The 23,653-nt window shown below is 34.4% G+C and overlaps 1 protein-coding gene across 2 annotated transcripts; it reads left to right on the forward strand.

Moving 5' to 3' along the window:
• The first annotated feature begins 177 nt into the window (after positions 1–177).
• Positions 178–22,190, forward strand: LOC117790889 (cytoplasmic polyadenylation element-binding protein). 2 transcript variants are annotated; one of them, XM_034630497.1, is made up of 11 exons: positions 178–311; positions 406–783; positions 3,086–3,682; positions 15,101–15,311; positions 17,336–17,712; positions 17,946–18,082; positions 18,168–18,372; positions 19,054–19,814; positions 19,964–20,144; positions 20,206–20,591; positions 20,659–22,190. In XM_034630497.1, the coding sequence occupies exons 3-11, from the start codon at positions 3,665–3,667 to the stop codon at positions 21,059–21,061; spliced, it is 2,679 nt and encodes an 892-aa protein (XP_034486388.1). In that variant the 5' UTR covers positions 178–311; positions 406–783; positions 3,086–3,664; the 3' UTR covers positions 21,062–22,190. The 2 variants fall into 2 exon arrangements, with proteins under 2 accessions (XP_034486388.1, XP_034486387.1); XM_034630496.1 differs by lacking the exons at positions 178–311; positions 406–783; positions 3,086–3,682; positions 15,101–15,311 and adding an exon at positions 15,828–16,575.
• The last annotated feature ends 1,463 nt before the right edge of the window (positions 22,191–23,653 follow it).

Here is a 23,653-nt window from a genome sequence, read left to right on the forward strand (position 1 = left end):
GTTATCAAAACAAAAAAAAATTTTTTTTTAATTTAAAAAAATTAGATTTAAATTAGATAAAATTTAATTTTTTTTAAATCAATAAAATTAGTAAACCACACTGTGTAATTAAGCTTAGCAAACAAGTAAATGCCGCTGTTTGACAATTTCTTTGCAACTTGTCTGTTGTCCTCTTCCTGGTTTTGGGGGTTGGGGTTGTGGGGTTAAGGATTGGCGCAGCAGCCAACAGAGATAGGAAAATGAGATTTCTTTTGCGCTCTCTCTCAGCATCTGTCGACGCCTGGCTTCAGTGTATTTCAATTGCTCGTTAGGTGAGGTTATTGCATTTTTGACTTGAGCGGCAACCAACAAAAAAATTGACAGTGCAAATAAAAACACTTCTTTTTTGTCGTTTTTAAAATATAGGAAATATAAATACAACGCCTTCATCTTATAGCACATTTTTACAAGAGACTGCAAAACTACAAATACAAAATAAACTTGAAACACAAAAAAAAGAAACAAGAGCAACAACAGTAGTATAGTAAAATTAACGAAAAAGCGTGTAAGGCATACAACAGAAATAGAAGTAACGGTTTTATGCCGGATGGTAGCAGAGTGTGAGTAAAAAAAATGTGCTTTGCACGCATGCAATAGAATAGGACGAGAAACGAAACGGGAAGAGGAAGAGAATTATTGAATGCGAGTGCAAAATTTAAATGAAACAAAAACTCCAAAAATTTATGTGAGCGACGCGTGCAACACAAAGTAAACATAAAAGCTGCTGCCTGTTGTAATTTTTGGGTATGTACACACATACTAACATATTTAAATACATAGAAACTTCATTAAAAAAAAAAATAGAATAGTTTAATGGGCCCGGCACAACAATTACATATAAAACACGTAGTGCGAAAACGGAATCGAGGGAGTGTGAGAAAGTGTGTGTGTGTGTGTGAGAGTGTAAGTGTGTGTGAGTATGAGTGCAAGTGCTCCCAAGACACAGGATTCTGTCTCAGCTGCATTTACAGTCAGTCAAATAATAAATTTGACAAAGAAAAAATGCATAAAAATTTTCTTTTCTTTTACTTTTAATAATAGTTAAGCTAAGTAAAATTTATTTTAAATTTTACTAGTTATTTATTGTCTCATTTGCATTTACAGTAAGTCAAATAACTATGTTGAACAAAAAAGAATTCATACAAGTTTTTAATTATTTTTAAAATAAGTTTAGCTTAGTAAAACTTATTTATTATTAATTTTTTTTGCTACAAAAAATAAACATTGTAAATTTGTCAAAGCAACTACTTGACATACTGTATGCTCTCATCGAGTGCAACTTGAATGCCCTTTTATAGTGCGTGTGTTGCTTTCCTTATTATTGTTGTTGCTGTTGTTGTGGCGTCGGTATATCAGCCTTCGTCACTGTCTTTTTACTACTTTCCACTTTCCGTTGTTCCATTCGTTGTTCCGTTGCCATTGCCATACTCACGTCATTTGCCCAGCAGCCCCAACTACAACAACAAATACTACTACTCTTTTACAACTGCGAATACGCACAGAGAGGAGCAGCAGCAGGAACAACAACAGCAACAGTAACAGGCTAGAGCTAGACCAATAGCAACAACAACATTAAACCAAGGAGTAGCATAAGAAGAACAAAAACTAACGCAAGAGGCGCAGTGTTGCCAACTCTTCCATAGCTCAAAAAAAGCTATATTAACATCTAAAAATAGTTATCATATCTGCAAGATAATTAAATAAAAAAATATTATAGTTTTAAGGTTGATTGATTTGTCAGTCCGTTGGTTTTAACTCCAGATCCTCCAAGAGCTAGAAACACCGAAATAGGCAATATAAATGGGTTCCACAGAATGCGAAACCAACCTAAAATTAATCTAGTATTTAAATTATTGTCAGTATAGTATTAAGCATTTAATCACTAGTTTTTTTTTTAAACTTTAAAAATAGCTCCAATTCCCAACATTTCACCACTCTTTTTTTCGCAATTGGCACTCGAGTAACTTCCGATCTGGCCGTAAAATAGCTGAGTTGGCAACTCTGAGGAGGAGCTCATTGTTGTTGTTGTTGGTTTGCTGGTTGCGGCGTTTCATGCTCATTTCATGCTGATTTATGGTTCTAATAATAGCTTCGCTTCCTGTTTCTCAAAAGGATTACACCACGCACACACACACACGCGTACACACACACTCACACACACATAAGCATCATCAACACGTACTCAGGACTTTCCTTCTCCTCTTTCAAGTGCCCATGTCCATTTTAGGCGCTCCGAACAAAAGAAGAAAATTAAAATAATTACGGAGAACGACGAAAATTATGAAGCATTCGCTCGCACGAAAGCACTTTCAAAAAAAAAAAAACGACTTTCAAACCCGATAGGATGCCCGTTGACAGCTATAGCGAAAGGGGGGTAATGACGGAAATTGGTTAATTACAGTTATGTTTGCGGGTATACGCCTTGATCGATTTACACCGTTTAACGCTTTAGTAAGCTCATTTACAGAGTTTTGAATGGAGTGCGTATGTGTGGGTGTGTGGCCCATTAAATAAGTGTGTGTGTGTGTGGGTGTTTGTTTATATGATTTTGAGGGCTTAAAATATTATAATCATACACATTAGCTTTAGCATTAGAATTGGATATAAATAGAAAATGAAAAGACTTTTCACTTGAATTGCGATACTTTGAATTCACATTAAGCACATTAATCAAGCTAAGTTTTATGTCACTCTTAATTTAATTCCTTATCAGAGACAATTGAAAAAATTAATTTGTTTTAAATATTTTAAGTATATTTCTTATTTATACTTTCAAGAGGCTTTTCAATTAAAATTCTTACGAACTAAAATTATTCTATGTATTTTAAAGCACATTTCCATTTTTTTTAAAAGATAATTTTTGTATTAAAATACAACAATATAAATTGTTGTATTAAAATCAAAATTAAATTAATTTAGATAAATCACAAAATAGTAATTTATATTTTATTCCAAACAGATTGTAATCTATTATTCCCGTTATAGGTTCAATATCACATTGAATAAATTGATTTAATTTTGGTGTATTTGTCTTGTCTATTTCCAGAGGGTACAAGCCGAGGATTTGCATTATTCACGGGCAATAATGAATCGATGAGCGTTTGCGTCAGCTGATACGGCTGCCTGTTGTCTGTTTTCTGTTGTCCTGCCCAGTGTCAAGTGCCGAGTGCTGCCAAAATTCAGATTACCAACAACAATCACAACAACAATAACAACAACAAGTTGAAAAGCATTTTGGCCAGCAAACATGTTTGCCTGAGGCCGGTTAGCCAACATTTTTGGGCAGCCGCATCATCAGTTCGAACTTTGCTCTTGCCTTAATAAAGGACACGCTGCGCAGAGAGCGACGAGAGAAAACAGAGCGAGTGTGCCAGAGAGAGAGAGAGAGAGCGTTGCTAGAGAGAGCATAAACTGAGAGAAGTTGTTGTTGCTGCTGTTGTGTGTTTTGGCCCAAAAGGAAGTGGCGACATCTGTTTTGCCGCTTTGTCAGCTTATCCGGCAGCCGATGCCATAGCCGACGACGAGGACAACGAGGACGAAGGACGAGAACACGACAGGGATAACGGCAACGGCTAACGGCACGTGAAATACACAAGTGTGGAAATTGGAATTTTTATTCAAAACAATGCCCCTGCTGCAACAGGTATGTAAATAATAATAAAACCCATTCGCACTCGCAGTCGTAATTGAGAACGCTCACGTACGACGACAATTCCCCAGAGATTCAGTTGAGAGATGAGAGCGAGAGCATCAGCTGCTTCTGCTTATGCTTCCACGCCCTACCGCCTTACCCCCTGCCTGCCCCTTTCAGCATACTTTTCTGTTGCCACGTTTTGCACCTTCAAGTTTAGCTACTAACTGATTGTTGCTTCTCACTGGATGGATGGTTGGATGGATGTACGATCCTAATGAGATTAGCGCTTAACTTTATACGCCCGTCAACTTAAGGGAGTGAGGGTGGAGAAGGTGGTGCAGAGGTTGCACCATCTGCTCTTTCTACTTAACTGCATGCAACACGGCCGGGTCTTGTTGTCTGTTGCACATTATGAGTAGTTGAATTCGATTAAACTTGCGGTTACACTTCTAGACAGTGCAACGCCTTCTTGTCATACTTGCCTCTTTGTGTGGCAAGTCCTCTGAGTCTGTATGTGTGTGTGTGTGTGTGTGAAACGAAGCTTTTAATTGTACTCTTTGTTGTGTGATTTAATTTGCTGCGCTTTTAAATATTAGTAATTCATTTAAATTGAAATGGGATGATTTAATTCGAGGCAACAAAGTCTTATTTATAAATGTTACTCAGACTCCAACTTTTATACTTTAAATGTCAGTAATAAAATAAAATTGAAGGACACCTCATGGAAATCAATAGAAAAACAATGAAATCATTCGATTGCAATGCTATAAAAAAAGGGTGAAACGCGACAGCATGATACCCAGTATAGTATTGAAAAGTATATTGAAGTTTATTTATTTATTTAACTTTAACTGGGGAAAGTTATTAAAAGCTGTATAAGACTTTAAATAAAAGAACAACCATTTTGACTTTAAAATATAGAAAAGTTTTAAAGTCTGTGAGTATTCAAAAAAGTTAATTTAATTATACAACATTTGTAAAATGTGAACTATTCTACAAATTTATTTTATTTTTATTGGAGCTAATAATTGAACTTTTTTCGAATTTATTTTAAAAACCAATAGACTTAATAAAAAAAGGAAAAAAGGCTTATTTTTAAGATTAAAAACAAATATGGAAATCTTTCAAATTGGAGACTTTGAAATTTGGACACAACATAGCTATATTAAAATTTATTCCTAATCATATCTGCCACAATCAGGATTGTCACACCTTCTTTAGACTTTTACATACATTTGTACAAAGTTAAAGGAAAATATAGCCTGGTACAGGGTATAAAAATAATGATGACAAAGCAGATTACCGAGCATATAAAAATGGCAGCGCATTACGAGTACATTTTTCCTTCTGTCTTGGTAATAATATTTAAGAAGATTACGCTGTCATGCACTTGAAATAAGTATCTTTCACTTGTTATTGGAAATATCAAGTAAATCATGCACTCTTCTCACTATTTTTTGATGATCGCTAGGGTCTAGATTGATTCAGCAATTAAAGCTAATTCAAAATTAACATTCATTTCACAGCTGAGCAATAACAATTGCCAATTTAAATGCTAGCTTTGAGGATATCCTTAAGCTGTGACATACAAGTCAATATTATGTCAGTTCAGACAATTTCCACTAAGCCCAAATTGTCGCTTGTCTCAGATGCTTCCGTACTTTCCTTTCCCTTCCCGTCCTTGCTACACTCCCCCTCTCTGCTAAGTCAAGTGACACACATGTAATCATTATAATATGCTAGTAAATGTGGCTTGGCTTACGCACATGTTTCCCCTTGCTGCCACGGCTTAAACGCTCCCAAAGTGCCGCACAGTGGGAAAATGAAACAATAATTAAGTTAAAAACTAGCATTAAAAATATGAAATTACTTTACGTTTCAAAATATCAAAAAAATGCTAGAAATATTAAAATTACTAAAATACATTTTTTGGTTATTTAAAATTTAAATTTTATTGTTAATGTTGTTCCAAAAATTTTAAAATAGCTTATTTTAACATTTTATACAATAATGTAAGAATCGATTAATTTTATAATTTTTTATAATAAAATTCTAATTTAATTATTATTTTATTAATAATTTCTTTCTTTTTCTTTCTGTGCTGTTTTTTATAATAAAATTATAGTTTGATTATTATTTTATAAATATATATTTTTTTAATTTTTGATTACAAATTCTCCGATTTAAACTAATTTATCCGTTTTTTCCACTGTATGCCGCCTCCTTTTTGCATTGTTGCATGCGTAAGCGTCTCCTTTCCCACATTCTCTGTCTCTCTTTCTGTGCTGTTCTGCATCCTTTTCTGTCATCCAGTAGAGCTACAAAGTTGCTCATTGTCGACTGTGACGAGCTCTGTCTATTGCTCATCATTCAGCCATTTGAGAACGGTAAGATGAGGCACGAGGCATGTGGCATGTGGCATGAGGAGTCATCCTCGGCCTGACAATGGGGGCTGTGCATTTGTTACAATGTTTACACAAATATTTAAGGATAATCCGACGATTTCAAAGGGGTTATTATGCAATTTTTCTTCTCATTTTATTGTGGCAGCGAGAAAGAATAAAAAAAATGTGCAAGAAATAAAATGGATAGGAAAAATAAGTAAATGCAAAATGTCAATTTTGTCGTGTAAGCGGCATTCGCATTGATGGGCCTTCAAGCGGCAGAGGAGTGTGGGATAACAAGCCCCATTGTTATTGTCTTCATATATAAATGCATATTTATATAGATATTTATATACATATAGAAATTTATTCATATTTATTTTGTTGGTAATGTCTAAAAAGGCGACTCCTTCATGCGGTAATGCTTCCTGGCCTCCTGGTTCTCTTCTTCTCCTCGTCCTGACCATGTGGCGTATACTTTATATTTCTCATTTCCTTTCACCCGTCGCTTTATTTATATGTATTTATGTAATATATTTTATTTATGTGGCATTGGCCTGCTGTTAAAAATGCCTATAAATAAAGTACATTTGTCGTTTGTTCAACATTTTATTCTCAAAGTTTTTGCTCTGTGTTCAACGACTGATCCCCGCTGTGACACAGTTATTTAACAGCATTCAAAATAGACTCAACTCAACAATCCTCACTGTACTGAAGAGTGATATGAAAACAGAAACGCATGTTTAAATTTCAAAAAATTTTGAGGGAATTTGAACTATTTTTTTTAAATTATGCATTATGTAAATTCAGAACAACATATTTATCTTCTTACCAATTAAAGCACATTCTTTATGGGTAGACAATGAGATTAATTCAGTTTAGCTAATTGTTGTGTTTCAACAGATCGGCTTTTAATATTTTTGTGAGCACCCAATACACGAGCAATGCCGCCTTACACCCGCAAGTAGTATTTGAATTGAAATCCGGGCATTTTTTCGACTGCAATTGCCAGTTATTAGCCATCCAACTCGATTCTTTATTCTCTAGGGTAAAATCATTGACATTACACTTACAAAACGTAAGGAAACGAAGCAAAAATGAATGAAGAATCATTTTAAAAGCAAAGCATTTACAGATCCTTGTAAAATATACAATTACATATATATAAATATATATTAAATGTACATATATATGCAAATACATGTACATACATACGTATTTGTGTGTGCTTTCTAACAAAAGACTGCCAGCCTGACAGCTTAGCGTTGGCGTTGGCCAGTGGAATGTCTTGGAATGCCTTGCACCAGGCGGTGGCCACGTCGTCCTCCTTCGTCCTTGTCGTGCAAATGGCAAAAGTACAAGACGGCGGTCGACGAAGTCCTCACAATGGCGGTGAATGTCGCCCCGAGGCACATCATTAAAATGTCGATACCAAGCAAATCACACGCCCAGCCAGAGGGATAACAAAAAATAAAAAAAGCCAGTAAAATAAATTATTCAGGCCGAAGCCTTATTACCCTTGCAGACGATTGTAGATTTAAACAATATTATAATGCAATTTTTTTCAAAAAACATAGGTTTGTCTTAAATAGCTTAAAATGTGTTTAATATTAAATAACAACGAAAAAGCAGTTAAATTAAGTCACTTATTACACAAAATTTAAGGTTTTATTTAATTAAGTTAAAATATCTTTAGAAAGGAATAGTTGTTGATTCCTAATTAATATTTTGATTCCAAAAAATCGGATCTGTAGCTAATTTTATGAATATAAAATAATATAAAGTTCCCGATATACCTAATTTAATTGTCTGAGAAAATTCATAAAACCCTTTGCAAGGGTATTAAAGAATGCGACGCGTTTTGCGGTGTGGCGTCTGAGGTTATCACGAGGGGTAGGGTCTGTAAGGGTGCTGCAGCAGAGGGGTGAGGGGTAAGGGTGGTGGAGAACTGCGCGTAGTGATTGTGATATGAGCCGCTGGCATTAAAAATTGCAAAAATTCAATTGAATTTACTTTAGCAGACATCTAGCATTAAATGCATGAGACCATGCGTGGGCGTGGCCAGGAGGATGGGGAGAGAGGGCGTGGCAGAAGGGCAGATACAATGCCGCTTCTGTGTTATCATTAAAAGCGAGCAAAAATGCAACCAAAGAAAATACAAGGCAAAATGTACAAAAACAATAAATGCAACCACAAAAGGGCAACACCCAAAGCGGAGTTTGTTGTTGGTGTTGCTGTTGTTGTTGTTGTTGCTGTTTTTTAAATAGGCATGAAAAAGTTTTTCATTCTCCAAATAAAACAAAGTAAATGTACAGCGACATTGTTGCATTGAACGACTCTAAGATATCCTGCAGGCTATTAAAACTCTTCTTATTCCAATTTAAATTATTTAGAATTCTTCTGATTTATTTAAACTGAGAAGTCGACAAAACTTTCAACAACTTTTTTTTAAACAAAATTAACTCAAATTAAATTTTTAAAGTCCAAGAACACATCATTAAAACAAAATGTGTTTCTGTTTCATTTAAAGCACTTCATGATTTTTAAATAAGCTTTAAATAGACCTTTTTTTACATTTTCAATTTAAAACAGAAAAGATAGAAATATTGTTTATGGTGGGAAAAAATTGGACTGGCTGTGCAAAATTGGTTAATTTAATGTAAAAATTCAATTTAAATAATTTACAACATAGTTTAGTAAGTTATTTAATTAATGACAACTTAAAGCATTCAAATAAAATTAGAAATAAAAAAAAATTTAGGGTAATAATTCAATTATATAATATAATATTTAAAATTGTAATACTTATGGGACTTCTAATCAAAAAAAAATAGTTTTAATAATTATTCTGGTCGCTGAAGTTTTCTAATAATTAGTTGAAGCTGAGTTGGTCAAGTGCCTGCTGTTGCACAAGTTAACTGGCCATGTTGCGTAGTCTTTTGGTCTACGCGTTGCATCAACAGATATGCATCATACGCCCCGTGGTGCGATGACTTGCACAGATAATACGTTGGGCAAAAAGCGCGTGTTTTATTTCCACTTAGCACACACACACACCACCCTCCCACAGACACATACACTCGCACACACCCACGCATGCTAGCATATTGAATGCCTGTTGACGGCTGTTTAAAAAATTGTCTTTTTCTCTCACTCTATCTCTTTATGCTGCTCTCTCTCTCGCCGTTGCTTCTTCTTTCTCGTTGCCGTTGTAGTCAGTGAAACAATAACAACGACTGTGGCACAACAAAGCGCACAGGCATCGGAAATGTTGCCGTTGAAACTGAAATGTCGCTACACTCCTCGTCTGTCTGTCTGTCTGTCGGTCTGTCTGTCTGTCTGTCTGTCGTCCTTCTGGTACTGCTGCTGTCGTCGTCGTTGTGCTACGCCCATGTAAACGGGACGCTGCTCTGTCGGAGAGTTGCCTGAATTACGATATTGTTATTATTAAATGGATGCATGCAACACAGGCAGCAACAGAGGAGGCAACGTTTGCTGTTGCTGCATCTGTTTGATAGTTCATTCAAGGCGTCATTTAATGCTTTGCATTCATACAGCAACAATATACACAATAACTGCGTGTCTGTATGTGTGTGTGTGTGCGTGTGTGGCAGCCACACACTCTCTTACAACTATGCAACTTGTATGCGTGTCAAAGCAAAGCACAAATCAAGTGCTGCCTGATGAAATGACATTTAACATCATGCAACTCAATTTAATTTGCCCTATGCAGCAACTTGCAGCAGCTGCAGCTGCAACTGAAACCAGGGATACGAGTTTAGGGGTTTTGAAAAATCAAATTTCAAAAATTAATTTTAGCTCTCATTATTGATCTAATAAAACCAATTATGAGCTTCTATTAAAATTTTAATTTTATAAACATTTGTATAAATAATGCTAATTTTAAAATAAAAAAAATTTTTTATAATTTAAGAAAAATATTTTTAATATAAAAAATAATTAAAAATACCAAAATAACCAGAAATATTTACTAACAAATTAGTAAACAACAAATTATAACATAACAAATTGGAACAAATTATTGAATATAATTATTATTAATTATTATTAATTAATTATAAATTAATTTGTGTTATTTACATCAAAAAATTATATAATTTCATTAGTTTCTTCAAAAAATCCATTAAATATTTCAAGTTCTAGAAATTACAGTAGTTGAGTCCCTGGTCTGCAACAGCAGCAACAACTCGCTGTTGTCGATTGTGTTGCATACTTGTAGGCACTGCAATTACGTGCCGCTGCCATTTGCAACCTGCAGGCATTTGAATACGTTTCCTATTCAATCGATTTCCCTCGAATCTAGTTGAATTATGTCCTTGTGATTTAAAAAAGCAAAGACTTTTTAATTTACAATATTAAACGCTCAATTGTTGGCCCAAAAGAGAAACACATGTGGGCCAACGTGTTCAAACTGAAGTAACTCAGATTTCATCATAATAACAAGGCACAAGTAATGATTACATTGGCTAACAGACAAAATGTAACTTGAGTAAGTAATTTCTACGTTATTTACGAGTATTACGACTTTAAAGTTAAGGAATTAATCTTTAAAATATATATGTTTTTTATTAGCCTCACATTCTTATAAATGTATTAATTAAAAGTCGCTTCGAAGTAAAGTATTACAGCCTAGTGTTCTTTACATATGCAATATAGAACTATTAAAATATTATGTACAGATTGACAAGAGCTTAAAGTTAAACGCGCCACGTAACTGGCCATAAAATGACGCAAAGTAAATTCAAATGTATTTGCCAATAACTTTTATTCTTTATGGACTGCCAGTGTTCCCAAGTTGCTACCGGTTGCCAGTTGCAAGTTCTCCAAGTAGTTGCAACATGTAATCGGCCATAAAAAATTACAACTGTGCATTAACCTTTTTACACTGGTCACTGGAGAAGGGATCCAACTGAATGGAATCGCATCGCATCGAAGCAAGGACGAAAACGACATCGACATCGTCATCGAACGCTTATCACTACATGCCATCAAATTTTAATGTCAAACCCTTTTGGCCAGGCCAGCATCTCCCTGGGTAGCAACAATAATAACAACAACAACGGCAACAATATCTAATAAGTGTTGTAAACGCTGCAAACATAATAATTTGTAAGACTTCTGAAAGCGGAAACTTGTAATTTTCTCAAACAGCCAACAGAGACCCTTGTTGGCTAAATCCCCACTCCCTCCTCCCTCCTCTCTTTGCACATCACATGTGTATGCACTAAAATGCAGGCCAGAACATTCCAAAATCAGTCAAGCGCTTGCCAAAAATAAAAAATGAAAAACAGCACAAAAATGAGATGAAGATGTTAGATGGAAATGTGCAGAAGCCAAGCCAGAATGGACACTGGATAAATAACTACACACTGAGTTATAGCCCTCAATGCTCTTTTTCCTCAACTTCTTCCCCATACTCTCGAATGCCGAGAGAGAGATTTCGAATATCTTCATGTGGCAATCAGAATCAGCAGGCAGGCAGGCAGCACCAACAACAACAACAACAATAACAACCCCAACAAGGGAAAGACCATTGAATCAAATTTGGAAAATCCTTGACGTCAAAGACAAACAAAGGGCAATAGCAGCAAATGTGATGGGAATGGAACCTCTATGGTTTGGTGTAAATGTCCAGAGTCCGAGTCGAAGTCGTCGTCTACCACGGAGCAAGTGGTTAAGATTTTTTGTCGTATTCAATTTCCTAGTTTATGCGATTTTACAGTGGACAAAAGAGTATCTTAACTAGGCCATGCCTTTCGCTGCACTTCTTTAAAAGAACGTATACTATATAATTATTTATACTTTCTTAATGATTGCTCATTTATAAATTCAGCTTTAAGATACTTCCATAACTTTGTCAAAACTAATCCGATCTTCAAACGGAATGTCATTTTGAAAATGGTTTGGCCTCTAAATTCATTTTGCATTCAAATTTAATTAATTTTATTAAATAAAATATTTTTGCCTCTACGTCTTGAATTCGATTTCGATGCTAAGGGTCCCCCCTTTGATATTTTGAAAAGTGAAAATTTTAAATCTCAAGTTTTTACTTTTAATCAACTTCTTATATCGTAATTAGTATAAAGCAACACTTTAAACTTGATTCTGAGACATTTCATTTTTTTGTAAAAAATCATGATAAATTTAACAAAAATTTTGACTTGTCAAGTTGTTAAGTTTAAGGTTCGAACAACTTCAAACATTCATAACTTTGTCAAAACTGAACCGATCTTCAACCGGAATGTCATTTTGAAAATGGTTTGGCCTCTTAATTTATTCTGCATTCAAGTTTAATTAATTTCGAAAAAAAAATATTTTTGCGTCCATGTTTTGATTTCGATTTCGATGCTAAGGGTCCCCCCTTTGATATTTTGAAAATTGAAAATTGTAAATCTCAAGTTTTCACTTTAAATCAACTCCTTATATCGTAATTAGTATAAAACAACACTTTAAACTTGATTCTGAGACGTTTCATTTTTCTGTAAAAATTCATGTTAAATTGAACAAAAATTTTGACTTGTAAAGTCGCTAGGTAAAGGCTTAACCAACTTCAAGCAATCATAACATTGGCAAAACTAAACCGATATTCTAATGGAATGCCATTTTAATCATGGTTTGGCCTCTTTATTCATTCTGCATTCCAATTTCTTTAATTTCCTGAAAATGAAAATTTACCTCTGGGTCATGGTTCTGATTTCAATGCAAAATTAGAATTATTAATTTAAAAATCTGTTTATTTGTTTAATTGAATGATTATAAATAAATGAAACCTGATTTAAACAGTTAGTATTTTTATAAAATCAAAACATGTCAAAAATTCACGCTATCTAGCATTCTTAAAGTTCTTATAAAGTTTAGCTTAAATCCTTGAATGGCCGTTCCTTAATAGCCAGGCTAAATATAAACTATACACAGCTTCTACACACAACAATTCGTATTTAGTTTCTTTTGGCTTTATCGTTTCCGGCAGCGACAGTTCTCGGCTTTCGTTTGGCCTTTCGTTTGTTATTTCGTCATGGTGAGACGGGGTGATAAATAGGCAGAAAAACGTGTCCTCGGTTTTATAGAATAGAATAGCTTGAAGACTACGTCTACGAGTACGAGTATTTGTAATTTGCATTCATTGACGCCACTCTTTTTATAGCTCTGATGTGGCGAAACTGTGAAATCTCCATGCGAGTCAAACACTTATAGCACACACTGTGTATGTGTGTGTGTGTGTGTAACTGTGGTAAATGTGTCAACAGGCTACGACAATGCCGCATTTCAGCCAGAAATGGTTGTCCAGTAGCCCAGTCTACACATTGAGTGGTTGTATGTCTTCCTGTATCTATAAATGTGTTGGTGTTGGTGTTGGTGTGTGTGTGTGTGTTGGTGTGGGTGTGCGATTGTGTGTGTGTGGATGCGTGTGTGTATGCTCATACGGATGCTCATGCCATTTCCGACTTTTCACGTACCTTCATCAAGTTGTCATTCAATTTTTAAATCCATTGCAAGTTTTGTACTTAACATAGTTGTGACAAGTTGACAAAAAGTAAGTATGCCTCGTTGTATGTTGGCTGACTTCCCATTTAGAACTTGCCACATGAGTTAAACCTGCCTGGAGAATTCTCGTTATAGACTCGTCACTTCTCAACAACTTTAAATTTACAGCCTGAAAATTAAAGTTACTAAATTGTCTAACAATTTATTTATTATTTTAATTATAAAAATATCTATAAGGTACTAATTATTATTAGATTGATCTAGGTAGCTCTTCCTATACTAAAGTTTTAATTAGTGATCTAAAAACATATCGCAAACTCAAAACTCAGCTATATAAATAGTCAAATATGGTCAGGGTGTAACATATGGTAAAAAATACACAATCTGTGAGTTTGGCTAAGATAGCTCTAAAACTAGCAAAGTTTTTAATACTAAGCAATTTTTTCAATGTGTGAAGTTTGACCTTGAATTTCGCCGTTTTGTTGCACGATAAAATTGTCTCAGCTGTGGTGTGTCAAAATTTCGGCCTCCAAGGTCTTATGGTTTGGGTTGTGTAATGGTCAGTGAGTTAGGACAAAGAGTTTTTGCTAATGATTTTCCTATAACGGTGTGAACAATTATTTTTTTTTATTACTTTTTCTTTGTCTCTTACTTTTTCTACTCTGTAATCTTGGTTATTCTTTCTTCTGCTGTTGCTTAAATAAACGAAAATTTTATGAAAATATAAGTTAAGTTAATTGAAATACAGGGACTAACAGTTAATATAATATAATTAATATAATATAATGTTGTCAAAGATACCTGGATTACTTCCTCTCTCTCTCTCTTTGTGTGCTGCTGCATTAATTTAAAAAGTTTTTAAAATATTAATTTATATTTATAATTTGACTGATTCGCTTTAATTTTGTTAATCGGAACAGGTGTTCAATAAGGACACAGTAAACACTCAGTGTTGTCTCTGTTATCTTTGCTGCGCCCTCTATCTGTGTCTCTCTCTCATTTTCGCTCTGTCTCTGTCTGTGGATTAATCCCACGTAATGAGTTGTACGCCATTTTGCGCTAAATTGTTTGGTGAGTGCCTGATAACAATATTTGCACTAATTTGGCATTTTTAAGTGTGCTCCAGTGACACTTGATGCGCTTTTAATTGCGCCAAACGCTCGAGTGTACTTTTGTCGTGACAGACAGAAAGAGAGAGAGAGAGAGAGAGAGAGAGACAGATAGAGAGAGAAGTGTAACTGTAACTGTGACTGTGAGTGTCCTCGTGTGCGGTTGTCTTGCCAACTTGGCTACGTTGTTGCAACATCATGTGGCAAGAAATGCGAAAGATAAACGATTCATTAGTTGCCACAATAGTTTGGTTGACTTTAATGGCCATGTGTGCAACAATCAATGTTGCAGCTGCCACCAATACTTGCAAACACTTTATCGTACAAGTTTTTTTCGAATTGAATTTCGAATTTTAAGCACTCGTTTTTATTACAATTGAAATAAAATATCATCATTATCCTTCGTTTTTCTCATTGTGTCCTTGCAGTACGAGGCGTCTGATTGCAACGCTGCCAACGGCGGCAACATGCGTGCCTTGAGTGGCGCCACCTCTAGTGATTTACTGCAGAAGCATTCGATTAGCTCCCTCCTGGAACAACATCAACACCAACAGCAACAGCAACATCAGCATCTGCAGCATCAGGATCTGCTGGGCAGGCGGACGGATGCCAACGATGGACTTATATCCTTCATAAATGGTGGGTACGAGTCTTTAAATATTTTGAAAAATAAACCAGAATGAAAAAGTGATTTTTTTAATTAACTTTAAATATATTTGATATGTTAATACCAAGCAATTGACATGCACAGCCTCAGTAATAACAAAAATAAAACAAGCCAAAAAGAGAAGACATCTTTGGCACACCGAAAATTTAATACACTTTCACATCACTTATTAAAAACGTATTTTCCAAAAAAGTACAGGTTTTTTCAACAACTTAAAAAAAATTAAAAATGTCAGTTAAATTTAAAAGCCAGTCCAATTAATGCAAAAATACTAAAGTTCATAACGAAAAATAATTTTCACTGTAAACATTAAGTATCTTATTTAAAAGAAAATACAGGTTGTTTCTAAATACTTGTTATATATTAAGAACTTAAAGCATTGTCATTTCTTAATTTAAAATTATAATATCCACGGATAGAGTATTTATATTAAAGTATTATAGATAATACGAGGTGCACACTGAGTTTATCGTCGTTAGGATTTTGAGTTTTTCTTGTCATTTTATTGTCAACTTTGTTTGGAGTCTGGCAATCGACGTTATAAATTTCAATCATTTTTTACTTTTTGAAGTCGGCACACATATATCCTTCGATAGTTAAATTGTTATTCTTATTGTTTTTCAAGTAGTGTTTAATCTTGGATAAAATTCCTTGAAATAAATTGCATTATAAGTGTACACGCCCAATTGCCATTTGCAAAGGAAGTGCAATAAATTTTCAAGTAATAGTCAAATTTTAAAAAAATAAATACATCCATTCAAAGGAGACTCGACGCGAGATATTTGTGTGTGTTGAGTCCAAACCAATTGAGCGGGCATTTCAGCATTCCAGAGTGACCATTTCAAAAAAATAAAACAGAAGAAGAGTGAATTGAAAAGAACAAATAGCTAAGAATTTCAGAATACAGAGATACAGATATATATATATAGAAAGAAAGACAGAGAAACAGATAAAGGATGTTGGGAATTAAGGAACTGTATATGAGACAGACGCCAAATGCTCTGCCAAGTAGGTCGCCCACGCAAGAGACTTTTGAATTTGGCATTAAATATGACGACAACAGCAACAACAACATCGGCAACGTCACATCAACCAGCAATATTGCCAATGATGAGGACCTTGCAATGGCAAAGGCAGCTGGTGATGGCGATGGCGCACAGAATTTGGCATATGACAACAACGCAAGCAACAACAACAGCAACAACAACAGCAACAACTCAAACCATAGCAATTGCAGTAAGTTACAATTGCTGCCAACTATATAAAAAGAAAACTCTCGTCTCGGGCTTCGACATCGAACTGAGAACAGACAACTGAGAACTCAGAACTCAGCATATATTTATGCTTAATTTATTAGCTCACATTTTGAATATTTGCAAAGCACTTTTAGAAGCCAAAATGCAATTGCAATTGTGACTGGCAATTTGGCCAACTTGTAATTGTATTTGTTTATTTGATTTATTGAATTGAACGATAAATGTTTGTCTAATTCATCATTCAGTAAAAACAAATCGCACACAGATGGAAAAAGTCAAGTTCTACCCTGATTTAAATTCGAATTTTTATCAACCAATGCATTAAAGAGAGTTTCATTAATTCACGTATTATTTGTTAAGCTCAAAATTTAAAGAACTTTAGTAATTCAGTATTTTTGAACTTAAAAATGTGCTTAAAACGTATTTGATTTGACTAAAACGTAAATGTACACTTAAATGTAGGTTTTTAAACCATGTAAATCAGAAAAATTATCGTAGAATAAGCAAAAAATATTTGCACACTTAATCAACAACTTGTCAACTTAAATTAAAATAGATTAAACTGTATAAAATGCGCTTAGAATAAGTATTTTTAATTTAGATCTAAATTTTCTTAAAAGATTAACTATATATATATATTTTATTATTAATTAAATGTTGTGTATTAACTTTTCAGATTGGTTTTAATATTATTTGAAATTTATTGATTTTTAATATTTTTGAATTTTGTTCTGTTTTAGATCCAATTACACTAAACGATCTACTTGGCTTGTGTGGCGGCAGCGGTGCGGCAACTGCAGCCCAGGCAACAGCAACAGCCCCAGTAACAACAGCAACAGTAGCAACAACGGCAGCAGGCATTGCAGGCAGCGCCGGAGGTAACGGCAGCAGCAGCAGCAGCGGCGGCGGCGTTAATAACTTGCTACTTGGCAATGCAGCGGCGACTGCTGCAGCTGCCGCTGTCGCTGCCACTGGCGATTTAAGTCAACAACAGCAACAACAACTGCAACAACAGCAACTGTCGGCGAACGCAGTGTCCTATGCACCACTGACACCGAGCTCAACACAATCCTCCTCGGCCTCACCAGGCACCAAGTCAAGTTTTGATTACTTTCAGGTAACTCTCAGCTCTATATTATTTCTATCTTCTAATTGCACCGAATTTGCACCAAAAAAATACTCTCTTTATCTTTCTCTCTGTATCTTTCTCTCTCTCTCTCTCTCTTTCTCTGTGGTGTGTCTACGTTTTATTATTTCTTTTAATTTCCATCTCTTTCTATATATATTTAATAATTTATTTAATTTACGTTTCGTTTTTCTTTCTTTTTGGGGCTGAATTGGCGTAATTAGTTTGAAAATGTTGCACAAAGTAACCCACTTAAGGCTTTCCAAAGATCAAACATCAGCTTCGATTGCTCTGCACCCTTATCGCCAAGTACGCCTTCATCTATTTACAATCGCTCCTTTCACAGTTCACCTTTAGTCAGGTAACGAATGCGGCACCTATATAATTGTTATATATATATATATTTGCATCAATATATTCACTTATTTCCCTTATCCTCATTATAGTGACAGCAGCAACTCTTCCAGCGCCAATGGCCTATCGCTCGACTCAATTAATATGCTTTATCAGCAGCAGAGCTACAACAACTTGGGCAACACCAGCAGCGGCAATCTTGGTCTAAATCTGCAGAACGCATCCACACGCTCCAATTCACCGGAGAGCCAGAACAGCAATCAGTCCATCAATGAACCCAATCTACTAGACATGATCGTAAGTAGACTGGATTAAGCAATCAATCGATTGTCTATTCGAATTTTAATACTTAATTAATAATTAAACTAAGAAACATGTATTTTTATGGTCCCACTTTAAGCACTGAAACAGATTTTTCTCCGATAAATTGTTTAAAAACTTATGTACAAATTTATATTTATTACCAAAAATTTTTGAAAAATACCAAGAAAACAATATTAAATTGAAAGCACTATTCGTGCTTTTTATAAATATTAGAATATTTATTATAATAATTTAAAATTGCAAAAATGTTTATAAATTGTTGTAATAAACACTCTAATGAAATAACCAGTTAAAAAACTGTTTCTCGTCACATTAGAATTAAGTAGAATTGATTAAATATTTGCTACATAATTATTTTTATTGAATTCAGTCGACTAAAATTTTTTAAAAATTATAAATAAAACTTAAATTGGTTTGCACAATAAAATAAAAATGTGTCTTACTATTTGAAAAGAATAATTAGAATAATAAAAAAACATATTCAAAGCTACTTTTTCCTAATATTAATAAACAAGAATATTCCTATTTATTTTTATCTATTTGAATTTTTTAGTTTTTGTTTTCGCTATTTCCACTTTAATTTTGGGTCTTGTAAATGTTATTCTTTTATTGTGAAAATATTTAATTAATGAATTATTTTAATTTTCATTTTAGAATCTGCTATCTGTTAGCAATAATAAGCTGGCATCCATGCAGCAGCAGCAGCAACAGCAACAGTTTCAGCAGCAGCAGCAACAGCAGAAACATTTACAGCAACAGCAGCAGGTCCAACAACAACAACATCATCATCAGCAGCAGCAGCAACAACAACAGCAGCAGCAGCAGCATCAACAGCAACAGCCATTCAATAATTTGAATAGAAACTATGAATCACAGCTGTTGAGTGGATCACAGCAGAACTTTGATTTTGGCAATAATGATTGCCTCAATCAGTGCAGTCTAGAGAACTTTACGATTGTGGACATGGAATTGGCCAAGTTGCAGAATCTGCAGCGCATCAACACGCTCAAGTTGCTGCAAGCGCAAACGCAACAAATGCCTCTGCTCAATCAGCTGCTGCAAAGCTATGCGGGGAATTTGCCTGCTACCGCCGGTGGTAGCTCTTCCAATAATTTAAACAGTACTGCAACGGCCAGTTTAGGCAATCTGGTTGGCGGCGGTGCGGGCAGCAACGTTACTGTGGCAGGGGCAGGCAATTCCACAGGCACATCCAATGATTGGCATTTGGATCGTGTTGCCAAATTCTACAGAAGCTCGGCCGCATTGTGTGAGGCATCATGCACCTGGAGCGGTCAATTGCCGCCACGTTCGCATCGTATGCTGAACTATTCCCCCAAAGTGTTTCTTGGTGGCATTCCTTGGGATATCAGTGAGCAATCGTTGATACAAATTTTTAAGCCCTTTGGTTCCATTAGGTAAGTGATTGTGTCTTTGCTGTCTTGTTTCATTTCTAACTTAATTTTATTAAGTAACATTGATTAAATTGATGAATTTCCGCTTAATTGTGAAGTTTCTCTAAAAAATTACTACAACCTACTAAACAAACCCTTTTGTCAAATTGCAGAGTCGAATGGCCCGGTAAGGAGCAACAGGCGACACAACCCAAAGGATATGTCTACATTATATTTGAATCGGATAAACAAGTAAAAGCTTTGCTTTCAGCTTGTGTATTGCAAGTCGATGATTCGCATAGTGGCAGCAATTATTTCTTTAAAATCTCCTCGCGACGCATCAAGTCAAAGGACGTAAGTCTGATAGTTGTCTATATAATATTTCAAATAATTTATATTATTTTTTTCCCATCAGGTTGAAGTAATTCCCTGGATTATAGCTGATTCCAATTTTGTGCGCTCCAGCTCACAGAAATTAGATCCCACAAAAACGGTTTTCGTTGGCGCTTTGCATGGCAAACTAACTGCCGAGGGATTGGCCACAATAATGGATGATCTATTTGATGGTGTCCTCTATGCGGGCATCGACACGGACAAGTACAAATATCCCATCGGCTCCGGCCGTGTGACATTTAGCAACTTTCGCTCTTATATGAAGGCTGTGTCGGCGGCTTTCATTGAGATACGCACTTCCAAGTTTACGAAGAAGGTGCAGGTGGATCCGTATCTGGAGGATGCTCTATGCTCGATTTGTGGTGTCCAACATGGGCCATATTATTGCCGCGAATTGTCCTGCTTTCGGTAAATATTTTATTAAATTATTAAATCTCTATTTAGAATTAACGTATTGCTTTTTTTATGGTTTCAGCTACTTTTGTCGCAGTTGTTGGCAATGGCAGCATAGCTGTGATATTGTCAAGAATCACAAGCCCTTGACGCGCAACTCAAAGTCCCAGACCTTGGTAGGTTTTGGGCCATCGTCGTCGTCATCAACGATTTCGTTGGCGTCCTCTGGCAATCGTTTGAATGTGGATCACAAGCTGCAGCAGCAACATAATCACAATCATCATAATCATCAACACCAGCAACATCATCAGCAGCAGCAGCAGCAGCATCAGCAGAAACTTATTCAACTTCAGCAACATGCCAATCAGCAGTCAAACAATTTGAATCTATTGTCAAATGCCAGCGCTACAAATGCAGCAGCCAATTCATTGTATAACTATCAGCAACAGCAGCAGCAGCAACAACAACAGCAGCAGCAGCAGTAACAACAACAGCATTAACAACAACAGGCGATTTAAGGCGATTTGGGCTCACTTTTAGCGTACCGTTTTAACGTACTTCAAGTCAAACGTTGGATGTAATTTTTTTGAATTTTAAGTGATACCAAAATTTGTGCACTTTTTAGGCAAACAGAAAGCCAACCTTTTCGAATGGCCAGATTTTGAACGGAAATTGTTAGTGTTGCACACACATATTCAAATATTGTAACCTACACACTCAGTTATTTTGATGTATTTACATGAACGGTACGATATTAAGTATATATAAGTATAACTATATATATGTAATATGTACATATATATATATATTTAATAATATATCTATATATATATGTATATATTTTCTTTTAGGCTAAACATGAGCATTCCTCCTCACATATATTATATCTACTCATACTATTTTTTGATAATCATGCTTACATATCAGCATTTGAAGCGGGCATTCGAATGCTTAACGAAACCCCCAAGCAACTTGAAATATGGTCTATTTCAATTACCTTATATCTTACTATATCATTTTTTTTTTTGCTAAGAAAGCTGTCTCTATACTTTTCATTCCGTATTTGTCTAGTTTATGAAAACTGCACAAAGTTTAAATCTTAAGTTTATCTTTTTCGTTTTTTTTTTGTTTAGTTTATTAGGCTTAGCAACTTTTTTTGTTGTGCTATTAATAAGAATTTTTATAGCTTCTTTTTTTATTAGCCAAAGCAAAGAAAGTATTTTTGGATTTGTCCGTGCGCGCGTTGATCAGGAAATTGCAATTTTTAATTTTAATTTAAAAATTGTGAATTTTCTAAATTGTCACTATAAAATTGTTATACAGTTATGAGTTGGTTTTTTTTTTGTTTAGTTATTGTTACTATTAGGTTTAAAATTATTTTGTTGAACATTTACAATACGCTTGATTGTTAATCTTTGTTTTTCTATACGGCTATACTAGTTTTAAAGCCCACAAGATTATTATTTATGTCTTACATTATTTTTCATGTATTTTGAGAACGGATCTCGATGCTATATGTATGTAATAGCAAAGCATTACATATTGTACTTAACCACGCTTTAATTTAATTTAGTGCATATACATTTCATTGTACACACGCTTAACACACACACATACACTATTACACGCAAATATATAAACACATACAACAAAAACTTTTATTTTCCAAATTTCCTCTTTTTTTTCTTTCTATCAATACTTACCAAACTAAAGCAACTCTATTAACCCTGCGCTTCCCATGCTGATACTTTCCAGTTAGTCTAATATCAAATGTTAAATTCAAACGAATTTAAGCATAAATACAATCAAATAATATATAAATTACTTTACCATGCAACTAAAATACTCCAAATACAAATACGAATCGAGACGAGTAACTTATTAATAGGTATTCATAAGCTATTTATGTACGAGTATATAAGAATGAACGGGTGTTTAATGATACTTCTTGAATGCTATTAGACATTTGTTTAGTTTAGGATTGGTTTATTAATTTTATTCGTTATTTATTGTGTTTGTTGGAGAACGTAAGAAGAGAATACATGCAGATGCATTGAGAACCTACAGGGATTTTATGGTAGTCTTCGAATAAAGCTAATAATATTAATGTAAATGTACTCGTAGATGCCGATGCAACTACTTAGTTAAAATTGTTTAGTTTTTTTTTTAATAAACCAACAACAATAAGCAATTCAATAAGTAATTAATAGAGATTTGAATGAAACGCGGGTTTTATGGTTAACTTGGAGGCCTCTTAGTGTAACGGTTTCTGTTGTAACGCCTAGCTTAATTTCTTTTGCCTAGGTCTTGAATCAGTTGTACACTATTCGATATGATTTGGTCGGGAAGAACTACATATGTATATTCATATGTATGGAAATTTTGTTGATGTAAGTTAAGTGAATAAGTAGCTATTGAAACTCAACACAAATGCTAGACAATTATCGTGCATTGTTATCTATATACCTAAACTATATATACGAGTATACTTATTATAACCTACGCAAGCCTAAAAATACATAGTCAATGCCTTCAGAAAAACCAATAAAGTAAATATTAATACTAAAGCAAGTCACCCACTCAAAGGAAAACCAAATCGCTTTAACGAATACCACAAATCAAAATGCTTAAATATATATATATACCCTATTAAACATATACATAATTAATAATATACATATTTAATTTTAATTTAATAAGAGTTAATGAGAACAGAAATCAGGTGTCGACACAAAGAATATTAAAGGCGATATGATGGAATACGAATAATATTGAATATTTACCAAACTCATGAGCATTATGATAGTAAAAAAATACTATTAAACAAAAAATAAACAATAATCAACTATAATTAAAGCGAATGAACATATACACAAGTATACACGTATACATATAACGAACATATACCTTAAAAAAGCTAGTTAATAAATTGTATATATTGAAAGGACATTTATAGTTACATAAAATGGTGCTTTAGCTGAATTATAATATAATTACAATGTAATTATAAGACTTATATTCTGACAAATAGAGAACAACAACTTGTCTCCCTTGATTCGGTTCTTATCAGACAATGG

The sequence above is a fragment of the Drosophila innubila genome, assembly GCF_004354385.1.
Source record: "Drosophila innubila isolate TH190305 chromosome 3R unlocalized genomic scaffold, UK_Dinn_1.0 2_E_3R, whole genome shotgun sequence".
NCBI lineage: Eukaryota > Metazoa > Arthropoda > Insecta > Diptera > Drosophilidae > Drosophila > Drosophila innubila.